Consider the following 12,514-nt stretch of genomic DNA (forward strand, 5'->3'; position numbering starts at 1 on the left):
CTGCTGCCCACAGCCTGCCCCTTGCTTTCCTGGTGCCCTAGGCCATGGCCTATGCGGCCTTGCATGAAATCCGGCCATGCCCCGAGTGGAGGTAAGTTTACCTTTATCTCCTCCATTTTTAAAGGATACCGGAGCTGAAACAGATTGAAAAATGGGGGAGCAGGCATGTATATGAAGCAGTCCCCATTCCCACCGCTCCTCCTGTTCTCCTCCGTCCCCCTCCTTTCTCTCGGATTGGCCTGCAGTGTACTATTATTCTCCTCTGATTGGCTCTCTCCTGTAGCTAGGAAGGTGATTGGTTTCTTGGCTGTTTTTCAGAGACTTGGCTGCACACGGAGTGGATGGGAGCCGGAGATCTCCTCAGCTCCACGCAGAAGAAGCTGGGCGATGACAGCGATTATCCCGAGATCAAAGTCCCACCGCAGACCTCCGCAGAGACCTCCCAGGGAGAAGGTGAGGAATGAGAGGACTCTGTACACAGAGCTCAGACCCGCGCCGCGTAGCATAGCATCACGGCCAGGGAGAAGGTGAGGAATGAGAGGACTCTGTACACAGACAGAGCTAAGACCCGCACCTCGTAGCATAGCATCACGGCCAAGGAGAAGGTGAGGAATGGGAGGACTCTGTACACAGACAGAGCTCAGACCCGCACCTCGTAGCATAGCATCACGCCCAAGGAGAAGGTGAGGAATGAGAGGACTCTGTACACAGACAGAGCTAAGACCCGCACCTCGTAGCATAGCATCACGGCCAGGGAGAAGGTGAGGAATGAGAGGACTCTGTACACAGAGCTCAGACCCGCGCCGCATAGCATAGCGTCACGGCCAGGGAGAAGGTGAGGAATGAGAGGACTCTGTACACAGAGCTCAGACCCGCGCCGCGTAGCATAGCATCACGGCCAGGGAGAAGGTGAGGAATGAGAGGACTCTGTACACAGACAGAGCTAAGACCCGCACCTCGTAGCATAGCATCACAGCCAGGGAGAAGGTGAGGAATGAGAGGACTCTGTACACAGACAGAGCTCAGACCCGCGCCGCGTAGCATAGCATCACAGCCATGGAGAAGGTGAGGAATGAGAGGACTCTGTACACAGACAGAGCTAAGACCCGCACCTCGTAGCATAGCATCACAGCCAGGGAGAAGGTGAGGAATGAGAGGACTCTGTACACAGACAGAGCTCAGACCCGCACCACGTAGCATATCATCACAGCCAGGGAGAAGGTGAGGAATGGGAGGACTCTGTACACAGACAGAGCTCAGACTCGCACCACGTAGCATAGCATCACGACCAGGGAGAAGGTGAGGAATGAGAGGACTCTGTACACACACAGAGCTCCGACCCGCACTGCGTTGCATAGCATCACGACCAGGGAGAAGGTGAGGAATGAGAGGACTCTGTACACAGACAGAGCTCAGACCCGCGCCGCGTAGCATAGCATCACAGCCAGGGAGAAGGTGAAGAATGAGAGGACTCTGTACACAGACAGAGCTAAGATCCGCGCCGCGTAGCATAGCATCACAGCCAGGGAGAAGGTGAGGAATGGGAGGACTCTGTACACAGACAGAGCTCAGACCCGCACCGCGTAGTATAGCATCACGACCAGGGAGAAGGTGAGGAATGGGAGGACTCTGTACACAGACAGAGCTCAGACCCGCGCCGCGTACCATAGCATCACGGCCAAGGAGAAGGTGAGGAATGAGAGGACTCTGTACATAGACAGAGCTCAGACCCGCGCCGCGTAGTATAGCATCACGACCAGGGAGAAGGTGAGGAATGAGAGGACTCTGTACACAGACAGAGCTCAGACCCGCACCGCGTAGCATAGCATCACAGCCAGGGAGAAGGTGAGGAATGAGAGGACTCTGTACACAGACAGAGCTCAGACCCGCGCCGCGTAGCATAGCATCACAGCCATGGAGAAGGTGAGGAATGAGAGGACTCTGTACACAGACAGAGCTAAGACCCGCACCTCGTAGCATAGCATCACAGCCAGGGAGAAGGTGAGGAATGAGAGGACTCTGTACACAGACAGAGCTCAGACCCGCACCACGTAGCATATCATCACAGCCAGGGAGAAGGTGAGGAATGGGAGGACTCTGTACACAGACAGAGCTCAGACTCGCACCACGTAGCATAGCATCACGACCAGGGAGAAGGTGAGGAATGAGAGGACTCTGTACACACACAGAGCTCCGACCCGCACTGCGTTGCATAGCATCACGACCAGGGAGAAGGTGAGGAATGAGAGGACTCTGTACACAGACAGAGCTCAGACCCGCGCCGCGTAGCATAGCATCACAGCCAGGGAGAAGGTGAAGAATGAGAGGACTCTGTACACAGACAGAGCTAAGATCCGCGCCGCGTAGCATAGCATCACAGCCAGGGAGAAGGTGAGGAATGGGAGGACTCTGTACACAGACAGAGCTCAGACCCGCACCGCGTAGTATAGCATCACGACCAGGGAGAAGGTGAGGAATGGGAGGACTCTGTACACAGACAGAGCTCAGACCCGCGCCGCGTACCATAGCATCACGGCCAAGGAGAAGGTGAGGAATGAGAGGACTCTGTACATAGACAGAGCTCAGACCCGCGCCGCGTAGTATAGCATCACGACCAGGGAGAAGGTGAGGAATGAGAGGACTCTGTACACAGACAGAGCTCAGACCCGCACCGCGTAGCATAGCATCACAGCCAGGGAGAAGGTGAGGAATGAGAGGACTCTGTACACAGACAAAGCTCAGACCTGCACCTCGTAGCATAGCATCACGGCCAAGGAGAAGGTGAGGAATGGGAGGACTCTGTACACAGACAGAGCTCAGACCCGCGCCGCGTACCATAGCATCACGGCCAAGGAGAAGGTGAGGAATGAGAGGACTCTGTACACAGACAGAGCTCAGACCCGCGCCGCGTAGTATAGCATCACGACCAGGGAGAAGGTGAGGAATGAGAGGACTCTGTACACAGACAGAGCTCAGACCTGCACCGTGTAGCATAGCATCACGACCAGGGAGAAGGTGAGGAATGAGAGGACTCTGTACACAGACAGAGCTCAGACCCGCGCCGTGTAGCATAGCATCACAGCCAGGGAGAAGGTGAGGAATGAGAGGACTCTGTACACAGACAGAGCTCAGACCCGCGCCGCGTAGCATAGCATCACGACCAGGGAGAAGGTGAGGAATGAGAGGACTCTGTACACAGACAGAGCTCAGACCTGCGCCGCGTAGCATAGCATCACAGCCAGGGAGAAGGTGAGGAATGGGAGGACTCTGTACACAGACAGAGCTCAGACCCGCGCCGCGTAGCATAGCATCACAGCCAGGGAGAAGGTGAGGAATGAGAGGATTCTGTACACAGACAGAGCTCAGACCTGCGCCGTGTAGCATAGCATCACAGCCAGGGAGGAGGTGAGGAATGAGAGGACTCTGTACACAGACAGAGCTCAGACCCGCGCCGCGTAGCATAGCATCACGACCAGGTAGAAGGTGAGGAATGAGAGGACTCTGTACACAGACAGAGCTCAGACCCGCACAGCGTAGCGTAGCATCACAGCCAGGGGGAAGGTGAGGAATGAGAGGATTCTGTACACAGACAGAGCTCAGACCCGCGCCGCGTAGCATAGCATCACAGCCAGGGAGAAGGTGAGGAATGAGAGGACTCTGTACACAGACAGAGCTCAGACCCGCGCCGCGTAGCATAGCATCACAGCCAGGGAGAAGGTGAGCAATGGGAGGACTCTGTACACAGACAGAGCTCAGACCCGCACCGCGTAGCATAGCACCACGACCAGGGAGAAGGTGAGGAATGAGAGGACTCTGTACACAGACAGAGCTCAGACCTGCGCCGCGTAGCATAGCATCACGACCAGGGAGAAGGTGAGGAATGGGAGGACTCTGTACACAGACAGAGCTCAGACCCGCACCGCGTAGCATAGCATCACGGCCAGAGAGAAGGTGAGGAATGAGAGGACTCTGTACACAGACAGAGCTCAGACCTGCGCCGCGTAGCATAGCATCACGGCCAGGGAGAAGGTGAGGAATGAGAGGACTCTGTACACAGACAGAGCTCAGACCCGCGCCGTGTAGCATATCATCACGACCAGGGAGAAGGTGAGGAATGAGAGGACTCTGTACACAGACAGAGCTCAGACCCGCGCCGCGTAGCGTAGCATCACAGCCAGGGAGAAGGTGAGGAATGAGAGGACTCTGTACACAGACAGAGCTCAGACCCGCGCCGCATAGCATAGCATCACGACCAGGGAGAAGGTGAGGAATGAGAGGACTCTGTACACAGACAGAGCTCAGACCCGCACCGCGTAGCGTAGCATCACGGCCAGGGAGAAGGTGAGGAATGAGAGGACTCTGTACACAGACAGAGCTCAGACCCGCGCCGCGTAGCGTAGCATCACAGCCAGGGAGAAGGTGAGGAATGAGAGGACTCTGTACACAGACAGAGCTCAGACCCGCGCCGCATAGCATAGCATCACGACCAGGGAGAAGGTGAGGAATGGGAGGACTCTGTACACAGACAGAGCTCAGACCCGCGCCGCGTAGCATAGCATTCACAGCCAGAGAGAAGGTGAGGAATGAGAGGACTCTGTACACAGACAGAGCTCAGACCCGCGCCGCGTAGTATAGCACCACGACCAGGGAGAAGGTGAGGAATGAGAGGACTCTGTACACAGACAGAGCTCAGACCCGCGCCGCGTAGCATAGCATCACGGCCAGGGAGAAGGTGAGGAATGAGAGGACTCTGTACACAGACACAGCTCAGACCCGCACCGCGTAGCATAGCATCACGACCAGGGAGAAGGTGAGGAATGAGAGGACTCTGTACACAGACAGAGCTCAGACCCGCACCGCGTAGCATAGCATCACGACCAGGGAGAAGGTGAGGAATGAAGATATTCTGTACACAGACAGAGCTCAGACCCGCGCCGCGTAGCATAGCATCACGGCCAGGGAGAAGGTGAGGAATGGGAGGACTCTGTACACAGACAGAGCTCAGACCCGCACCGCGTAGTATAGCATCACGACCAGGGAGAAGGTGAGGAATGGGAGGACTCTGTACACAGACAGAGCTCAGACCCGCGCCGCGTACCATAGCATCACGGCCAGGGAGAAGGTGAGGAATGGGAGGACTCTGTACACAGACAGAGCTCAGACCTGCGCCGCGTAGCATAGCATCACGGCCAGGGAGAAGGTGAGGAATGAGAGGACTCTGTACACAGACAGAGCTCAGACCCGCACTGCGTAGTATAGCACCACGACCAGGGAGAAGGTGAGGAATGAGAGGACTCTGTACACAGACAGAGCTCAGACCCGCACCGCGTAGCATAGCATCACGACCAGGGAGAAGGTGAGGAATGAGAGGACTCTGTACACAGACAGAGCTCAGACCCGCGCTGCGTAGCATAGCGTCACAGCCAGGGAGAAGGTGAGGAATGGGAGGACTCTGTACACAGACAGAGCTCAGACCCGCGCCGCGTAGTATAGCACCACGACCAGGGAGAAGGTGAGGAATGAGAGGACTCTGTACACAGACAGAGCTCAGATCCGCACCGCGTAGCATAGCATCGCATCGCAGCGATAACCAAGTGCAACACAGAAATAAATCCTGTGACCTTCAGTGTGACATTTTTGTTTTTGAATGGCCAGTGTATACATTTGCATCCCTAAAGGGAATGTTAAAGTGAACCTCCGGACTAAAAATCTACTCAGCAGAACTGAAAAGGTTTGGTGTTTCTTTAACAGTTTCACAGCATCAGAACTTTGTTTTTCTTACCAAAACATCATTTTTAGCTGCATTTTTAGCTAAGCTCCACCCATCAAAGAAAACTGCCTGGGCTTTTTTCCCTGATGCTGTGCAAAGCATGATGGGATTTCCTATGTTGTTGTTCACGTTGCCTAGCAACTGGGAGGGGCGATCAGCACACAGGACAGTTGGAACTGTGTCTCATGCTCTCTGTCACCTCCTTTCATCCAAAAAGATGGCTGCCCTCATGAAATCAAACATTTGCCTGTTCTTTTAAAACAGGGTGGGTAAAAGATTATATTACCTATCTATTTTAATTAACACAACTAATGTAACTTAATGACAGTATGTTTGTTTAGGCTGGAGTTCCTCTTTAACCTCCCTAGCATTAAAGGACAACTATTGCGAAAAATTGTAAAAATTAAAATGCATGCAAACCTATACAAGTAAGAAGTATTTTTCTTCCAGAGTAAATTAAGTCATCAATTACTTTTCTCCTAGGCTGCTGTCACTTACAGTAGGCAGTAGAAATCTGACAGAAGTGACAGGTTTTGGGCTAGTCCATCTCTTCATTTGGGGATTCTCAGCAAGGCTTTTATTCTTCATAAAGACATTCCCTGTGAAGGATTTAAACAATGATGCTGTCCAGCTTCCCTGCTCGCTACACAATTTTTTGGCATTTGGTCGGAGCAACTGCCACTCACTAAATGCTTTTGAAAATAAACAAAACCCTGAGAATCCCCTATGAAGAAAAGAGCTAGTTAAAAACCTGTCGGTTCTGTCAGAATTCTACTGCCTACTATAAGTGACAGGAACAGAGGAGAAAAGTAATTTATGGCTCATTTTACTCTGGTAGAAAGGTACTTCTTATTTGTATGCGTTTACAAGCATTTTAAATTTTACAATTTTCACGATAGTGGTCCTTTAAGGACAAGCCTGACTCGTCATTAAAAAAAAGGACGAGTCAGGCTCATCCAGAAATTGAAATTGTTGGCGTGCCGTATCCCTCGCCAGCACCTCGCAGCTTCTTTGCTGTGGTTCCAGGGCCGGATTTACCATAAGGCATTGTAGGCACGCGCCTACAGGCTCCTTATGTAGGAGAGGTGGCTCCCCTCCCCAACTGTCCCCCTACCCATTGGGGGTGCTACTTAATACTGAGGTGGAGGTACATCTGGCTCCCTATACTTGGGGTGAGGGACACATCTACTACATAGATAAATGGGGCTACCAAATGGGGAGGACTAGGAGGGATGTCTACCTAATATTGGGGTGTGGCCTGAGTTGAGGGGCGGAGTTTAGGGCACCAGAACGCCTGTGCCTACTGGCTCCTGAGCTGTAAATCCAGCTCTGGGTGGTTCCCGGCGGCAATCTCCTCTTCTTCCTTCACTTCCTGTCCCCCAGCAATCATGTCCCTGGCGTGTCCCTATGATGATGCAGTGTGCACCCCCTGGTGTCCGGTGTATGCAGAGTCATGACATCAGGTGGCAAATTAAAAATTTTTTATATTGGATACAATGTAAAAAAATTGTTAGTGTAAATAAAAAATAAAATAAAAAGCTATGGGCAGAACTACTGCCCATAGCAGCAAATAATAAAGTAAAAAAAAAAAAAGAAAGAAAAAAAATATATAGCATGTCATTAGTCTTCTCCAGTCATTTATACATTTATACAAGGCCTTCTACCTGTCATTGTCCAGCATTTCAGGAGAGCCCAGGAAATAAACCCTGCAGTCATAGGAAAGGACACTATATCATGGAGATCTCAGTGTCTTTTCCTTACAAAATAACTAATTAGTGGTTAAACTGTAGTAGCTCCACCTACTTCCTGTATTGCTGTCCTGTGCACATCCTACTTCCTGTTTCCTCCTGAAGTCTCCTCCTCCTCTAGCTCTGACTTGACTTTGCTGCATCTTACTGACTTGTCTCTCTCCTTTCCATCCTCCTCTCGCTGGACTTCTCTGTACTCCTTTCTGACTTTCGGACCTCTCAACAGATTCTCAACAAATTGAAAGAAAAGGTCAGTGAAAAACTGTGCTGGTGTCTCTTTAAAGCAGGATTGTCAGACATAAAATCAAATTCTATATACCCACTACTGTGTTCATTATGTTGTCTACATCCGGACCCTACATTGCAAGCATTCCAATATAATCATACTTGTTTCTGCTGTAATAAATCTTATTGTCTTATTATGTCAGCCTACTCTATTCTGGTATATTTCCGGGGAGAGTGGAGTTTATCTCCCCTCCCACTTTCCTGCTTCTCACTGATTGGCTAAGGGCAGTTCAGTGTGACAGAAGGTTGAGGGAAAAATGGCTCCCCCCTCTGCAGAAGCTGCCAACATATGATCTATGCTGTACTCACGTGTGTTTACAAAGCAAGCTAGCTATGACTATGCACTTTCTGCTACAACGCTCAGTGGGGGAGAGGGATGGCAATGCATACATTTTAGGCAGGAGAAAAAAAGAGTAAGGGAGGAAATGACATCAGGATTAGCCTCAGCCAGATGCAGTAGAATGTCTGGACCAGTTTTCTCTTTATTTACTATTTAAAATTCACAGAAATCAAAACGTGGACAGTACAGTAAACATGTCATGTAAGTAGAGCAGGTGCTTAGCAGAAAGAGTTAGGGCGTGGGGGGGGCGCATCTTCAAGAGGTGTCTTTTGAGGGCTTTTTTGAAGGTGTTGAAGGAGGGGGTGAGCTTGATGGGCAGTGGAAGGGAGTTCCAGAGAGTGGGGGCAGCTGTAGAGAAGTCCTGGAGTCATGCATGAGCGTGAGAAATGCGCTGGGCGGTCAGGTGTCAGTCATTGGAAGGGGGGCTGTCGGCTATGTATCTGTGGACGAGTTCAGAAATGTAGGTTGGGCAGGTCTTGTGTACAGATTTGTAGGCCAGGCACAAGTTTGTGAAACTGATTCTGAAATGGATAGAACCATTATTATGTACCTGATTATTATCACTAGGGGGCAGTAATGGCTGCCCAGCACACCCCATACTGTCACCTCTGTAATGCTGTGTGATGTTTCTCTTCTCCAGGCTCTGCTGTTTGGGACTTGTACTCAGATTTCCCCCCCAGCGAGAGGACTCTGACGTTCCCCGGGCAGAAGGTGAGACTCGGAGCCAGAGATGTATCTATACCAGCAAGCCAAGGCTGCAGCCGTCCACATCCTCTTATCTAACCTTGCACCAAAATAGAACATATAGAATAGTGACCGAGGTTGCTGCACAAAGCATAATACACTACCTTATTAAAGAAAATCTGTAATGGAAAAAACCTCCCCTGGGGGGTACTCATCTCGGGTGGGGGAAGCCTCCGGATCCTATCGAGGCTTCCCCGTCCTCCTCCGTCCCACGGCGGCGGTGAAAATCCTCCCGGAGCGGCGGCGATGTAAATATTTACCTCTTTGGCCCCGCTCTCTGCCCGGAGATAGGCGAAAATAGCCGATCTCCGTCAGGCCGCTCTACTGCGCAGGTGCAAGTCTCCTACGCAGTAGAGCGGACCCGACGGAGATCAGCTATTTTCGCCTATCTCCATCAGAAGAGCCGCAACAGCGCCCCCACTGGAGCCCGAAAAGGTAAATATTGCACAGGCTGTCGGATTTGTCGCCTGTGCATTCCGTGGGCTGCAGCAAGACCACCGTGGGACGCAGGAGGACGGGGGAAGCCTCGATAGGGTCCAGAGGCTTCTCCCTACTGAGGTGAGTACCCCCCAGGGGAACTTTTTTTCAGTACAGGTTTTCTTTAAAGGGGAATGCCAGACAACAAATCAAGGCATGTTGTACCCGTATGCTGGCTATTTGCCACCACTAGGAATCATGGGAAATTAAGTCCTATGTCAAACAGGCAACTAGTTTAAGAGCCCCTCCCCCTAAACATTCTAAACAAACATTCCACACAGTTGCACCTGACAGGGCTAAATATATAGCCATCTATGATACATTTCAGAATATAGATTACGGGGAAGCAAGATTTTACAATAGGAAAAACTGATCAGAGCCTGTTTTCCCCAATTGAAGTACTGTGGTCACTGTGATTGGCTCACAGCAGCATGAGCAAGCTGCGGCGAGTAAATGAAATCTACCAACGCCTATCAACATCCTTATAGGAGACTTATTAGCGACCCATAAATAGAACGAACAGTACCCATAAAGGCACAGTACACCAGTCTAAGTAGCTGGATTTGCAACAAAGATTATTTGTGCATTAAGCATTGCATCAGGAGGACCTATTGCATTCAATTAAGAACTATATCAACTCACAACATGTAATTTCGGTAGAGCTGGACGCCACAACAAAAAAAACCTCACAGTTCATTTTACTGCTTAAAGAGAACCAGAGATGAAGCACCCTCTTGTATTTTACCTTATAAATCAGTGGGAACATGACAATAAACACCTAATCTGCTCTTTGTTTCATTGTTCTCTGTTTAATCTGACTGTTATCACCTCTGATAAGAATCCCCGACTGAGCACTCAGTCTAGCTTTGCTACGGAAAGATTATAGCTGAGTCTGTCTTCTCTGGTGTCTTTTCAAGTCTGCCCCCTTGTGGCTCTGCTATAATAACTCAGCTATAATTATTCCCTGCAAAGCCAGACTGAATGCTCAGTCTGGGATTCTTATCACAGCTGATAACAGACACTTTTAGCAGTGAGGATGAAGCAGAGAGCAGGGCAGGTGTTTTATCTAATGTTCTTACTGATATATATGGAAAAATACACAAGGGTGCTTCGTCTCTGGTTCCCTTTAAGTGCAGATTCTTATTAATATTAATTTTATTACTATTACCTTATTGGAAGGTTTACATATATTTAATCAATTGCATGCTTTATGTGTATTTTATCTTATTTTATTATTAAAGACAAATTAACCAATTGAGGTTTGAAGAATATAAGCGCAGTCTGACATTTTTATTGATAAATAAAATCTACGACTTGGCAGGAATAACAGGCAGCAAACAGGGCCTAGATTTCAATTGCTAGTAGTGATTAAGGTATTTGTAAGGCTTATTATTAGCCGAAAGCTTACTGTTTATTCACCTCTAAGTTAGCCAATAAATGGTATCATCCTGATTCAAAACTCCTTGTAAGCTAATTTAATACTCAACTTTACCTGAAGCAAATTGAGGACAAAACACCTTTTTTTTTTTCATGAGTCAAATGTGCTTGCCAGTGCACTGCGGCTAGCTTCCTGCCTTCTACAGATTTAGCTGGTGGGCGGGTCAATCAGGAGTGATCATGTGACTCACAATGTAGGGAGAACAATAGAGGCCAGGCCATATTTCCTACCATTACAGCAAAAAACATATGGTTGATAATGATGACGGGAAGGGGCAGTGACAAAGGTGGAGCTTGGAAATCGTTTGCGCATTTGTTTCTTTAGCTGCACACACAGCCTACCTCATCCATACTATACACAAGAGAAGGGCGGGGCTTGTGCCAGTCTGTATACAGGATTAACCTTCTGTAGAAGGAAGTGGGATAGCAATGCCCTTCTTCAGGAAGAGGAAGCCAGCAAACAGCCAGAGTCTCATATCTGTGTAGATAGATGTACATGTGCAGGCAAGTGCTGCTATAATCTAGATTTTCACTTTTGAACAACATGTGTGCACTAAGAATTTAGGACCTTCAATTTTGGGTTCAGTTTTACACCCCGAGACCCTATATATATTTTTAGGCACTTCTTACCATGTTGTTACCCCATCTTCATTTAAAGGACAAATCAACCAATGCTGATTCACCTTACTGACAGATGTCATGTCTCTTCTCTAGGACAACGCTTCTGTAAAACAAGTCCATTACCAGTCCGAGGACATCCAGCGGGATGAGCTGGTGAGTGCACTCCTGCCACCTGCTGGACATTGCTTTGTATTGCACCCATTCAAGATGAAATAATAATATCCAGATGTAAAAATAATGCTAAAAATGTCAGTTTTGATACTTTTCTATCTGATTTTTTTTTTCAAACACATCCAGTCTGATGGATAGGTTTTTTTTCAATGTATTTTATAAAAAAGGATTTTGTATACAATCGACAATTTTTATGGAAAAAAATGGAAAATCGATTGATTGATTTGATTGTATGGTGTATGGCCACCTTCACATTTGAAAAATCAGACCAATGTATCACACCTGTGTTTGTGTGAGAGGGAGAAAAAGACAATCTATAAGGTGTAAAGCCAGGCTGGTAATATAGAATAAGCAGCGACCCCCAGGAGTTACAATCCAGGAACGTAATGACATAGCTCCCAACTGTCTTTTTTCGCCGGATCAGTCCCTCTTTGGGGACCCAATCTCCCTGTCTCTCTTTCAGGTCTGATGTACAGATCTATGGAAATATATGTATTTTTGTACTGGAAAATGTTTTTTATTCACTTTATTCCTATCCTTTAAATTGTCATACCGTATATTCCGGCGTATAAGATGACTGGGCTTATAAGACGATCTCACAACTTTTCCAGTTTAAATATAGAGTTTGGGATATACTCGCTGTATAAGACTACCCCTCTTCCAACGCACACCAAATAAAAATTAAAAACATCATATACTGGTGCTATGTATGAACAGATACTGGCACTGTACTGTATGTAGTACCCAGTATATAACAGTATATAGGTGATTGACAGGTTGGATTGCTCAACTCTCCCTCTCCCTAAGCGGATTGGTCAGCTCTCCTTGTCTCCCTGTTTATCAGAGCGGTATGGAAGAATAGATTGCGCTGTGCTCATAAAACCGCCTCTTTCACCCTTCTGGCCCCGCCCTTATATCCTA

At 48.8% G+C, this 12,514-nt stretch overlaps 1 protein-coding gene across 2 annotated transcripts in view; it reads left to right on the plus strand.

The window, feature by feature from the left end:
- The window catches only part of APLP1 (amyloid beta precursor like protein 1), a 117,142-nt gene that overhangs the window by 98,710 nt on the left and 5,918 nt on the right, over window positions 1–12,514 (plus strand). Inside the window, exons 12-15 of one of the 2 annotated variants that reach the window (XM_068241850.1) lie at window positions 319–453; window positions 7,745–7,768; window positions 8,784–8,854; window positions 11,516–11,575. In XM_068241850.1, the coding sequence (XP_068097951.1) occupies window positions 319–453; window positions 7,745–7,768; window positions 8,784–8,854; window positions 11,516–11,575 (290 nt within the window). The remainder of the gene's footprint in view (window positions 1–318; window positions 454–7,744; window positions 7,769–8,783; window positions 8,855–11,515; window positions 11,576–12,514) is intronic. The other variant, XM_068241851.1, reaches the window with a different exon arrangement.

Source organism: Hyperolius riggenbachi, chromosome 6, assembly GCF_040937935.1.
Source record: "Hyperolius riggenbachi isolate aHypRig1 chromosome 6, aHypRig1.pri, whole genome shotgun sequence".
Lineage (NCBI taxonomy): Eukaryota > Metazoa > Chordata > Amphibia > Anura > Hyperoliidae > Hyperolius > Hyperolius riggenbachi.